This window comes from Pelmatolapia mariae, linkage group LG3_W (assembly GCF_036321145.2).
Source record: "Pelmatolapia mariae isolate MD_Pm_ZW linkage group LG3_W, Pm_UMD_F_2, whole genome shotgun sequence".
NCBI lineage: Eukaryota > Metazoa > Chordata > Actinopteri > Cichliformes > Cichlidae > Pelmatolapia > Pelmatolapia mariae.
Window position 1 is genome coordinate 8,560,460 of NC_086229.1, and position 13,017 is coordinate 8,573,476.

A 13,017-nucleotide genomic window follows, 5' to 3' on the forward strand; every position below is an offset into this window, starting at 1 on the left:
CCCAGGAAACAGTGTTTGGGAACAGGAGAATAAACAGACAGAACAGGGAGGAAACACCTGTGGAACACTGCTAGAACTCAATGTGGAAAACAAGACAAGATGCATAAAACAAAGGACTGGAAAATAGAAAATAAAACAGAAAATAACTAAACATGGACTCACTAAAAGACGAGACTTGAAAAGTGCAGGAGAAACACAGGGAAAGCACGATTAACCGAGAACAGAACCCAGATGACTAAATCTACGAAGGCCTAAGAATATAAATACTTAACAGAGAGAGAAAACTAAGGATATCATGAACAAAGGACTAAACACTGAGGCTAATTACTAAGCTGACAGAAAATGATGATGGACAGAACAGAGGAACCAGACATGAAGTCGGTGAAACCAGCTTCCAGTTTGGATTCAGGAGACAGACGCCCTCCCTAGTTTTCCTTTTTGCTAAAGCATATAGTTTGGGCTGGATCAGGTATTTATGCTGAAATAGATCCAGATGTCAGACGTGTGCTCCTAGCAGTGAACCCCAGGAAGGCGGCCGGTCCAGACGGAGTACCTGGCAAGGTGCTAAGAGCATGTGCACACCAGCTCACCCTCATCTTCACCAGACTCTTCAACCTCACTGGATCAGGCAGCCATCCCATCCTGTCTAAAATCAGCCACAATCATCCCAGTGCCGAGGAAGTCTCCCATCACCAGCCTGAATGATTACCGCCCTGTGGCCCTCACACCGGTAATCATGAAATGCTTTGAGAGACTAGTCCTTCAGCACATCAAGGATTACCTCCCCCCAGAATTCGACCCCCACCAGTTTGCATACCGTGCAAACAGATCCACAGAAGACGCCCTCGCCACAGCCCTCCACGCTGTGCTGAGTCACCTGGAACAGCAGCAAAGCTACAAACGAATGCTCTTTGTGGACTACAGCTCAGCCTTTAATACTATCATCCCGGACATCCTCATCACCAAACTGGTCACTCTTGGCCTCCCCCCTCTCACATGTGTCTGGATAAAGGACTGTGTGCTGAGCCCCCTCCTGTATTCTCTCTACACCCACGACTGCAGTTCGACCCACAACAACAACCTCATCATCAAGTTTGCTGATGACACCACGGTACTCGGACTCATCTCAAAGGGAGACGAGGCAGCTGACAGAGAGGAAGCTGGCTGAAGCTGGCAGCTGGTGTTCAGAAAACAACCTGACACTTATCACTAAGAAAACCAAAGAGGCCATCGTCGACTTCAGGAGGTAAAGCACTGACTGGGGGGAGCACACCTTCCGGTTCCTTGGTGTCCTCATCTCTGCTGACATCTCCTGGACAGAGCGAGACTTTACAGTGTAGTCAAGACAGCACAGAAGAGGGAAGAGGGGAGAGGGGAGAGGCTGCCCTCTCTCCTCCCTGATGGACATTTATTCCTCCCGCTGCCTCAGCAGAGCAGCAAAAATCATCAAGGACAGCTCCCACCCTGGTTTCAACATGTTCAGCCTGTTTCCCTCAGGGAAGCACTACAGGTGCATCAGCACAAAGGCCCACAGACTCAAAAACAGTTTCTTCCCAAAGGCCATAACCACCCTAATTCCTCGCCGGTGGAACAAACAAACACACATTAAGAGGCTCTAATGCCTGTGTCTTAATCTCGCAGCGCATGTCACCTCTACTTGCGGCCCGCATAATGACGTGAAGAAATATTTTTAATAATTATTATTCAAAAGATAATTTAATATGAAGGCAACAGGCAGAGTGTTACAGGCATGGCCCTAAAGAATGGGCAGTGTAGTCCGTGCTGCAGGGAGAATGGACTGCCATACCTGTTATGTGTCTGTGAGCGAGGGAGGGAGAGAAAGGAGAAAAGTCCGAGCTGTCACGGAGCAAAAACGGGAGCTGGAAGCATGTAAATGTAATAATAACCACTGCAGCCAAGAAGAGTGCCTGACGAGCCCAGCTGTAAGTAAGTAACTATTAACTATTTAGACTCGACTGTACACTGTGTTCCTGTTTTCCTCTGAAACAATAAGTTCTGTTGGAGCAGCCTTTCAACTTTCCTACTGTTACTCATTTATATTAAGATTTAAACATCTAGTTGGTGTTGGTATGGCGAGTAGCCTCAGTAACAGTAATAAATCACACAGCAATAGTACATTCATGTAGTTGTAAAAAGCATGATAATAAGTAATCCAAAGTATTCAGAATACGTTACTCTCATTGAGTAACAACATACATTTTGGGGCATGTAATCTGTAATCTGTAGTGGAATACATTTTAAAAGTAACCTTCCCAACACTGTTAAGCAGCCTGTAGCCAAAACACATCCTTTATTCCCATTTCCTTCTTTGAATCTAAAACAAACGCCGACAACAGCAGGGCTTGAACTGATGAAAGCTGGCCTGAGAGAGTTCAGGCTGCATTTCCATTTGTGTCTGCATGTGTCAGTAAACCACTGTAGCTATTTCCCATGTACATGGAACATATAAACAAAGAGGAGTGGCTCAATATTTTTGCACTGTACCGCATTATGATGCCATAATGTTGCCTGCCAACTACTAAAATACTGTGTATATAGCACAAACAGACAAAACAACACTGTACTGTACCAGTAACTCAGTAAATCAGTCAAAACTGTTCAAATCTTTGGATATGTGTATATTCATTCAGCTTGTTTAAGTGTCACAGTCTGATCACAGTATTTTTGAAGTTTTCTCACAGAAATTGTATTCTTTTCTGTGACAGACATAATGAGACACACCACTTGCCTGAGCCCTACCAGTAATGCTAATTATCTAGCAGGTATTAGAAGCACCAACACAACCGTTGCAGCCATTTAGGCCCAACAATAACCACTTCACTCCTTTGGAGCTGACATGTCCATCCAAGAAAGATCAGTTGATCAGTCACTAAAAAATTCAAACGCATGGAGGAAACAAGTATGAGCCGGTTTAACTGGGTAGAGCAGGCAACCCGTATGCTGTAATGCTAATGCAGTGGCCTGAATGTACCCAAAGAATCAGAGAAAAAAGAGAAATATATCCATAACTGTACCTGCTTTGTCTCTGTGTGGCAGGAGCCACCCATCTGCCATAGGGCCAAAAGATCGTAATCGTACAGCGATATACTAAAACTGCTATACCTATTAATAGGTCGGCACACATTAACTGTAACACGTCCTGGTACAGGCTGTCCATACGTGTACCCTATTTAAATAAAAATAAATAAACATTATGAGTGGAGTTTGCTCTCCAAACTCCAGATTTTACAATACATAATTTGTCCTGAAAGAACTTTTCCTTACTTTGCACACACTTCAGCTTCAATGTCTTCCTGCCCAATAAGCACTTCTTCAGATATATTTAGTGTCACATCATATTTGGGGAAAACTGGGGAAAATATGAATGTCAGCATTTACACTCCATTACAACAAAGAATTTAAGAATAAATAAGACTGACTTACCATATTTCTCCACTTTGAAGTTGTGAGATATATTCCTCTCACCCACTGACACAATGATCTGGTACGGTCCCTCACGGGCCTCAGTGTCCAAGGAGTAAGAAAGCTGCAGTATTCTGCTATTGGATGTTTCATTTAGCCACTGTCCAATCCTGTTCCTATTAGGATCCTGTTAAATCAAATGGCAGTGACACCTAATTCAAGATTCAAGATTGTATGTAGGTGTGTCCTCGCTGTATTTTTTAACACATGCAAAATTTTGGATAAGCTTGACACTGTACCTGTCATCATGTTAACTTTTTGTGCAGCAAAACATCAAATTGCTATGCCTTTACATGATAAGTAACAATATTTGCAATATCATTAAAGACTGAGGATCCATATATTTCTTCCAGAAGTATAACTAAACACTGACATTTGCATTGCTACATACACCAAACAATGAAACCTGAGTCAAAAACAGTACAGCATGTGTAAATAGTAAAAATACATCAAAGTTGTAGTGATTAAAAATGGCTGACTTCCTCTTACCTGTGTAGACTATGTCATACTGTCTCCACTACAAGATCAGAGCCACTTTGATAAGTGCCCACTATAGAGATGCACAGAGCCCCCCTGTCTCTATAAATTTAGAGGGACTTAAAAATGACCTGTCTTCATTTGTAGCCAGCTTAGTCCCCTTGTGAATGTGAAGCACTTGTTTAAAAATGTTTAAAAATTAAATGATATAAAGAAACCTAGGCTGTAAAGACAGGGACGCTGTGGCTGTGTTTATGGAGTCATTAAATCAAAATTATTATTACATGCGAAATGAAAAGGCCGGTGTAAAAACACAATAATTCTTTTGAACATTTGTTTATTTGTTCATTTTCTGTAATACCAATTAAAGGAATAAAAAGCCGGTAATGCCATTGTCAACTGAGTCACAGGGCTTTCTAACTTTACTGGCAGTGCAAAGTTGTGGTGACAGCAGGGCTTGACTGGTAATCTGGTATTCTGGATATTTTCCTGTTGGCTGTAAGACCAGTACAACTCTTTGTTGTCAATATCATTATACAGGCTTACAGGCTGGCTGGAATGGCAGCTGCACCTGACCCTGCGAGCACTGACAGCAATCTCTCTGGTGTGTTTTTTTTTTAACACTACTTTTCACTTTTACTTAATAATATTTTAAAGTAATGCTACTCTTACTTGAATAAAATTTTTGGATACTTGACCCACCTCTGTATATATGCAACCCAATTTGTCCAATGTGAAACGTTGCACTGTCAGTGACTTGGAGTAATACTGCAGAAGCAGCATATGCAAGCAGTGAACGGGGAACAATCAAGTCTGACTGACTCCATGTGTTCAGCATTGTGTTGATGCATTTACAGCAGAGGTAAAAACCTTTTCTGGAGATATTCTCTTACCTGAAGTTCAATGACATCATACTGAAAGAAAGAACCAAAGACGGGCGGAGTTAAGAAATTGTTGTGTAAATCACTGCATCCCAATTCTAAACAGCATAATTAATAACACTGTTCAAAAACTCACCAGCTGATTGGCCGGTCGCATCTTATTATCCATGGCAACGACTCTGAAATTCACTGTGAGAAAAAGTTTAAAGTGATTATCTCTCTGTTTCTCTCCTTATACTTTAAAACAAAGGTCCATTAGGGTTGAGGCCATGATTGCTAAAATTAACAAAATAGACACATAATTACATAACTAATTAAAATTGAAATAATTAATTAAATATCTAAAAAAATGTATTATTAATTAAATTATGTATTTTGTTTTTCAATTTTTAATTAAATATTTCATGGTTGCTGTGCTGCAGTGAATTAATCTGTCACTGCAATTTATCAACAAACACAACATCAGATTTTTACCCTACATAGCAAGTCAATACAGATCTCAGATAATGGACTGATATGGATTGGTGGTAACGTGGACAGACTCGAAGGTTACACTACATAAAAATATTAAAAACACATTTAGTGACGCGGCAAGTATTACAAAATACTGCTTATGGTGTAGCTCCATCAGGTCCAAATGAACTGTGTGTGTTAAGCAGGGCACACTAAATAAACAGACACCAGGCCAAAGCATTACTTTGGACTCTGTCTAAATTGTCTCTGCCCCTGAGTTTGATGGGTGACAGGTCATTAAATATGTGTTGGAAACTGGAAATTAGACATAAATACCTAAATATCTGTTAGTGTATACTCAATCATCCAGGTAAGGAAAACCCCCAAAGTTGATTCTGTTCATGTGGACGTTTTCAGTGGGAGAAACGTTTCGTCACTGATCCAGGTGACTTCTTCAATCTCAGATGACTGCAGGTTTCCTCAATCGTATAAACAGTACATTTGCATAAATACTGACACAAGCACCACTGACTAACAATGGGCTGTTAGGTTCTGCACACAGAGGAAGTCCAAAGCAGAGCTCTGGTATCGTACCCAAAAGAAAGTCATTGGTTCAGGGTTTCCCCAAATTCAAATTCTTTATTGTCCCACAAGGGGACAGCTTTAATCACAGTAGGTGATGAGCTATAAGAGGACTTCCTAAAATCAATAATCATGTCTTTAGTTTTTAACACACTCAGTGAAAGGAAAGACTCATCACACGAAGCCACAAAACCATCTACAACCTGCCCATGGCCTGACTCGTCCCCCACAGGAAGACTGACGATCACTGTGTCGTCAGCAAACTTCAGGATGTGTCTGTTCGTGAAATTGCTGCGACACTCATTTGTGTACAGAATGAACAGAAGGGGAGAGAGGCAGCACCCCTGGGAGATCCACTAGAGGAGGAGAGCACGTCAGAAAGTACATGATTCACCCCCAAGCATTGTGACCTATTAGTTAAAAAGTCTGTCAGCCAGCCAATCAGACTAGTGTCAAGTTTAAAATGATTGTAAAGCCTGTCAGCAAGTAAGAAGGGTTTAATTGTGTTGAATGCTGATGAAAAGTCAGCAGATAATAACCTTGCATGGGTGTGAGGGGCCTCAAGATGCTTATACGAGAGATGCAGGCGTATGACAACAGCATCCTCCACACCTCTTCCTGCTCTACAGGCAAACTGGAAGGGGTCAAGATGGTGTTCAACATGCATTAAAATCTGCTTCTTCATTATCTTCTTGAATGACTTCATCACTAAAGAAGTCAGAGCCACAGGCCTAAAATCATTCGATGCCTTAGGAGAACTGGCCTTAGTAACTGGAACTGAAAACATCCAGATGAACAGAAACTTTTTCACATCATTCAAATAATTTATTACATTTTTTAAATGAAGTAATTAATATTTAATTAATGTCTATTGTATATATATATATGTCTATATTTATATCTATATCTATATATAATTTATTGAAATTTAATTGATATCACTAATATCACTAATTTATATTTTAATTAATGAGACATTTAACCTCCTAAGACCCGAACTCTTCCACGACATGCATTTTTAATTTCTCTTGGATATTTGGGCATATTGGGGCCCAATGAACATAAAAACAAAGAATTTCCAGATTTTTTTTTTTTTTACCTTATTTTTGTTTTTAAGAAAAATGAGAGCCACAAATGAGGATATTCATTTAAAATTTTGATGGAACAGTAGCAGTATAATGTCCTCGTAAGTGGATATCAGGCCCATGTAGAGCAAAATTGAGTATTTTGGTCTAAATAACCCAAAATGTGATGTCCACATATGTGGACGGCAGGTCCTAGGAGGTTAATTTATTATCTAATTATGTGTTTCATAGATTTTGGCACCCGTGGCCCGCCATATACTTCACTCATGTTTTTTTGTACTTTGAATTCCATGTTTGAACATAATTATTTAATTGTGAACAATAAAACTATTAAAGATAAAACCATTAAACTTTCACATAAAATGAATTTGACTCTGTAATCGGGGACAAAAAATAAATCATGTCTGAGTAATGCCCCTTAGCTTATTCCAAAGTTAATCTCAATTACTGTCTAATTCTCCATCACAGCGAAGGTCTCAAAATGGAAAATATAACTTGGCCTTTGCTCTTTGGGGGAAGTTGTGCACTCTGAGTATTCTGCATGTTTTATTTTGCATTACTGTGAAATACAACTACATACCATTCAGACGTTGTCACTGGCTGTCTTTGTTGCAATGTGAAGTTCTTCATTAGTGTGAGCTAAACATGAAGCTTGTGGGAATTTTTTTAAATAGTTCTGTTCAAAGATGGACTCAAAGTGCGAACAAACATCTCGGTCAACGGACGTTTAAAATATGGTGAAAAGCATTTGCTATATGAACCAAACATTTCACATCAATTACTGTATGTGTGTCCAAATTTTACACCATAAAACTTGTTATACAAATTGGAGATGGTGGAGCAGCTGGCTCATGATGATTTGATATGGAATGAACTATGTGTCATATATAAAATAACAGCACATTGTTACCTTTTTGTCCAGGGAGGTAGATGGGTTTGTCTGTTTGGATGAATGTGAAGGTATCAGACGCTCGGATCATCACTTTTCTGACTTGTTTGGAGTAAAATGTGTCTCCTCGTACCTCCACCTGAAAGTCTTGCACCTCCTTTTGTACCAAAGGAGCCTGGGACAGTGGGATATTTAGATAGTCATTTAAGCCAATAATGCTATAAAAACTAACAAACACACTTTGTGTGTGAAAGTGCTGGTTGCCAACCTTAAACTGAACACAGGTTTGAAATGCTTCATTTGACGTATGTGTGAATAAGGTCGTGTTCTTCTCTCGGGACTTCAAAGTGACAGTCATGACCAGAGTCCCACTGGGCTGTCGGAGAGTTGCACAGAATTTGGCCTCAGCTCCAGCTTCAATAACTGCAGGAATGGCCACCAGGTACTGGCTGCATACAGCATCGCACATACAGCAGTTACTGCAGTGAACAACTCACACAGACAAAAACACGCTGAAGACAAACTCACGGTTCAGCCACTGCTTGATCCACATGCATCCAGCTCAGGAGGACACACAGAGTGCAGCTCAGGATCCAGAGACGGTCCATGACTGGTTGTGACAATCCTCTGTGTCACCTCCTGCTAAATATTGGCCGACACAGATCATCCCCACCCACATACACTGTAACAGCCACGTGTTTGAAACACACTCATGTACTCTGATCTCCACAAAGTCAATCACTTACACATTTACAGTTCAAAATCCAAATCCTGCTTTCAGCACTGAACACTAAACTATAGACAACACTAAAGTTTGTCGTTCAGTGTAAAACATTACAGTAACATACAGTGCTCCGATTTTAACAGTGCTAAATCACCTCCAAATTTAATTTGGCTTTTACAAAAAATGTTATTTCTATTCTGTATGTGTCCATGTTTGACTTAACATCAGTGCTGGGATACACCGCTGTAGCCTGTAACTACTGATATTTTCTAAAATCACTGGGAGTTACAGTAGGTGTAACTCCCTTTACCTAGTGTGGGATGTCTGACTGTGCCATGTTTTTGACCTTATTTTACAGGAAAGACTAAACAAATGTTTGTGTAGTGATAACAGGCTCAAAAAGAGCTGGTGGATTCATCAGTGAAGGCACAGTCTGCTATACACACTTTAAGACAAATATGACAATGTTTCTGTAAGAATTCAAAATGAATCATGTTAAACAGCTTTTGTTGCACTTTGGTAAACAACACAGATCAAACTTCAGCCACTGAAATAACTGCAGTGACAGTCACACTGCTGCTGTGGATGGAAATGTAGTCTGGTGTTTAAACTGTAACATTGCTGAGAATGAGTCATTATCTCTGACCCTCTGGACCCAGCAGTATTACCCCATGTTATTCTATTTGCCTTGTTTGATTTGCCTTTACGGGAAAAGGATTTTTGTTTGTTCTGTCTCACTAAGGCGCTGTGGGGGGCATGCTTTACACACATACAGATGTGTTAATCCATAAATGTTAATACAGTTTGTTAATACTTGTTAACAAATGCAGAAAATAAAGTTTGTTTAAAAACAGTTAAATGAAAGACTGGAGTCTGTACTGATATACTGAATATTTGCTGCTGTTATCATATTATTAGATATTTATTATGATACATTTATTTATGACACATGTTTATTTATCACGGTTAAAGCGCTGGAACGTGTGACCAAGGACCCTAAACAGCATGCTCATTTAAATTGTGACAAACTTCATAAATGTGGGTGAAAAATTCAGTTGGATTGTCTCCAATTTTAACAGCTCAACAATGTTCTCTTATAAATTTTACTACACAAAGGAATTCTGTAATAAAGTCCTTTAAGCCAAATTAATACTTTTATGAAATCAATTTTAAAACAGTGAATGCCAAGTTTTATTTCGTGCACGTTAGTTAATTAAAACACGAAGGGTGTTTGTTAGGCAGAAAAGCAGCTCCAGCACCCACATTACTGATATCCACCAGTATTACCTCATGAGGAGCTGGAGCATTTCTTAGGCACAAATGCATAACCTTGTATGAGTAACTCTGGACGAAAGCAATGACTTTAGTCATGTGTCGGTCGCGAACGAAACTCATCTTAGAGCCGATTTTTTTTTTTTCTTTCTCTCACCCTCTCTCTCGCACTTTTTTCCGCTTCACTCCACACGTGAGCCTTGTGCTTGCGCTGAGCAGAGGGGGGAGGGGCGGTAGTTACACTGGCAGTAGCACAGGAACAGAATAGTGATGGGAATTCCGACTCTTTCGGCTTGACTCACTAAAAAGAGACGGCTCTTTCGGCTCTGAACCAGCTTTTCAGGTTGTTTTGTTGCTTTAATTAATGTATTATCAACAACAATATAAAATTATGCACAAAAGGAATTACTAATGTAAAAAAAAGTGGTTTTATTTATATATGTTTATATATAAATATATACGGTGGCCCCTTGAGACCAAGCACGTGCAAACTCCAAAAAGCTAATACAAACTAAAACACATTTCTAGCGTTAACTGAACTTCCAAAGCACAGCTACGTAGATCACTTAAATTACACAATTGAAAGCATATGTGTATTGTTTGTGTATTCATACACAAGCACTCATATATATTCAAATAATTTAAAAAAATGTTCATTTACCTGTTACTACCACACACCAGATCCGGTCGTTGGTACTTCCTGGCTTGTGTAGCCACTAGGTAACAAAGCTCAACACTGCACCTAGCATCCTGGAGCACTTCTGTTGTGTTTAAGAATTTGTTCGTGCTTCTGAGTTCGTACGTGTTTTGCAGTTTTTGCGTATTTTGGAGTTTTTACGTGCTTCAGAGTTCGTACGTGTTTTGGAGTTTTTGCGTATTTTGGAGTTTTTACGTGCTTCTGACTTTTTACGTGCTTCTGAGTTTTTACGTGTTTTGGAGTTTGTAAATACTTTTATTTACTTACTCCACATAAAATGTAATAAATAAATCATATAATACAAAAACCAACGATTCACATTTCAACTTTTAACTATTTAAATTTTCAGCTTTTTCCTTTTAAACAAAATTAAAGTGAAACAACACAAAACACTGCAAACCACAACACAATTAAATATAAATTAAAATATGAAAACGAAAAGAAGATGCATATTCTCTGTCATATGGGCCTGCATGAAAAAACTTTCTGAATCCTTTATCATCCGCAACGGAAAATAGTTGTGGATGATTACTATACCTTCCTAATGTGACGTTGTTGTCCCTGGCTCTCTTTCTCTCTCTCTCCTGCTCTGTTACTGTGCTACTGTGAGTGTAACTACCACCCCTCTATGGCGTTATTTTTGTTTTTTTTTTTTTTTTTTGTGCCACTATTCCGAGCGCAGGTTATAAAAATGTGCAGGTGCAAGTGTTGCATTTTGAGAAGAAATTTATTTTGGCTCCATCTTATCTCTCTTTAACAAAAATAATCCAAGTCGACCCCTCAGGTCTGCAGATAAGCAGCTTCTGACCAGAACTAGCCGTAAAAACAGAGGTGAGCTTTATCGATGGCTGCAGCCAAACTCTGGAACAGTCGCCCTTCACATCAGGTCGTCAACAACACTCGACATGTTTAAAACCCGGTTGGAAACACATTTGTACTCTGTAGCTTTCAATTCTGACGAGTCTTTATAGTAATTACTGTGTATGTTTCCTATTTTATCTCTACTCTGTGCAGCACTTTGGCTCAAGCTGTTTTTAAATGTGCTGATAAATAAATGTAGATTTCTTTGAATAAAACAGTGGAGCCGAGCTTTGAGCTCAGTGTCTAACAGTGTGTGTATGAGAGCCATGTAATGTCCATGTGTGCATGCTGACTGCTCTGACCCCTCCTCCTTTCAGGGTGGAGCCTGCTGGAGTCCGATGGTTGAGACCAGGTCTGAGGAAGTGTAAGTGTGTTTTTAATGGGATTCATGAAAACAAAGCAGCACACATTCAACCATCTTCATCATGTCAGGAGTCATCATCAAAGTGTCAATCAATGAACAGATGATGGATCAATAACTGCAGCTGGATTGTGTTTGTTCTCTCCATCAGATTCCTGTCAACTCACAATCGACACAAACACAGTGAACACAAACCTCCAACTGTCTGACAACAACAGGAAGGTGACACATGTGGAGGAGGTTCAGTCATATCCTGATCATCCAGACAGATTTGATGTTGTTCCTCAGCTGCTGTGTAGAAATGGTCTGACTGGTCGCTGTTACTGGGAGGTCGAGTGGAGAGGAGAGGTTTCTATATCAGTGAGTTACAGAAGCATCAGAAGGAAAGGAGGCAGTGAAGACTGTGTGTTTGGATACAATGATCAGTCCTGGAGTCTGAGCTGCTCTGATGATGGTCCTCGTTGTGTCTGGCACAATAACAGAGGAACATCCATCTCCTCCTCCTCCTCCTCCTCCTCTTCCTCCTCTGTCTCTAACAGAGCAGCAGTGTATGTGGACTGTCCTGCTGGCACTCTGTCCTTCTACAGAGTCTCCTCTGACACTCTGATCCACCTCCACACTTTCAACACCACATTCACTCAAACTCTTTATCCTGGGTTTATGTTCTGGTCTCCTGGTTCCTCAGTGTCCCTGTGCTGAGTGTAAAGAGTGTCTCCTGTTAGAGAAACACTCTGACTGTTGAACAGATAGTTCAGTCTGTACATGTCTGTCTCTTTCACTCACAAACACGTTTTCACATTCATGGATTCAATCAGTTGATGTTTGAAACTCTTCTAAATGATTCCTTGTAAACTTCTTCAGTCACAAACAAACAGGAAGTGATGTCACATGTGTTCCTGTCCACACAGCAGAATGAGTCTATTGCTGACAGTGATGTACAAACAGAGTGAGCATTTCTGAGGCCCAAAATAAACTGAGTAGTTCACTGAATGAACACTGTGAGCTCAGTTCCTTCATCATTAGTATGGATTATATATGTATATGTATTATATTAGTATCATATATATCAGGTGCTGCTGGTTTCAGTCATTGTGCAAATGTGCTGTTTGTAAGGTTGTAAAGCTGCAGTCAGCTGAGACTGAAGAAGTCACCTGATCAGTGAGCAAATGTGAAAACGTCCAGATGAACAGAATCAACCTTTTGGGATCAGCCAGCAATGCAGCATCATTGTTGTTCAGGTTCAGAGGTTTGC

At 40.0% G+C, this 13,017-nt stretch overlaps 1 protein-coding gene across 1 annotated transcript in view; it reads right to left on the bottom strand.

Moving 5' to 3' along the window:
* The window catches only part of LOC134620354 (murinoglobulin-1-like), a 33,051-nt gene extending 23,170 nt beyond the window's left edge, over positions 1–9,881 (bottom strand). The window contains exons 1-9 of the mRNA XM_065470099.1: positions 9,862–9,881; positions 8,379–8,477; positions 8,119–8,299; positions 7,872–8,025; positions 4,978–5,030; positions 4,854–4,874; positions 3,445–3,610; positions 3,286–3,370; positions 3,036–3,186 (exon numbers count right to left, since the gene is read on the bottom strand). Of these exons, the coding sequence (XP_065326171.1) occupies positions 3,036–3,186; positions 3,286–3,370; positions 3,445–3,610; positions 4,854–4,874; positions 4,978–5,030; positions 7,872–8,025; positions 8,119–8,299; positions 8,379–8,477; positions 9,862–9,881 (930 nt within the window). The remainder of the gene's footprint in view (positions 1–3,035; positions 3,187–3,285; positions 3,371–3,444; positions 3,611–4,853; positions 4,875–4,977; positions 5,031–7,871; positions 8,026–8,118; positions 8,300–8,378; positions 8,478–9,861) is intronic.
* Between the last annotated feature and the right edge of the window lie 3,136 nt (positions 9,882–13,017).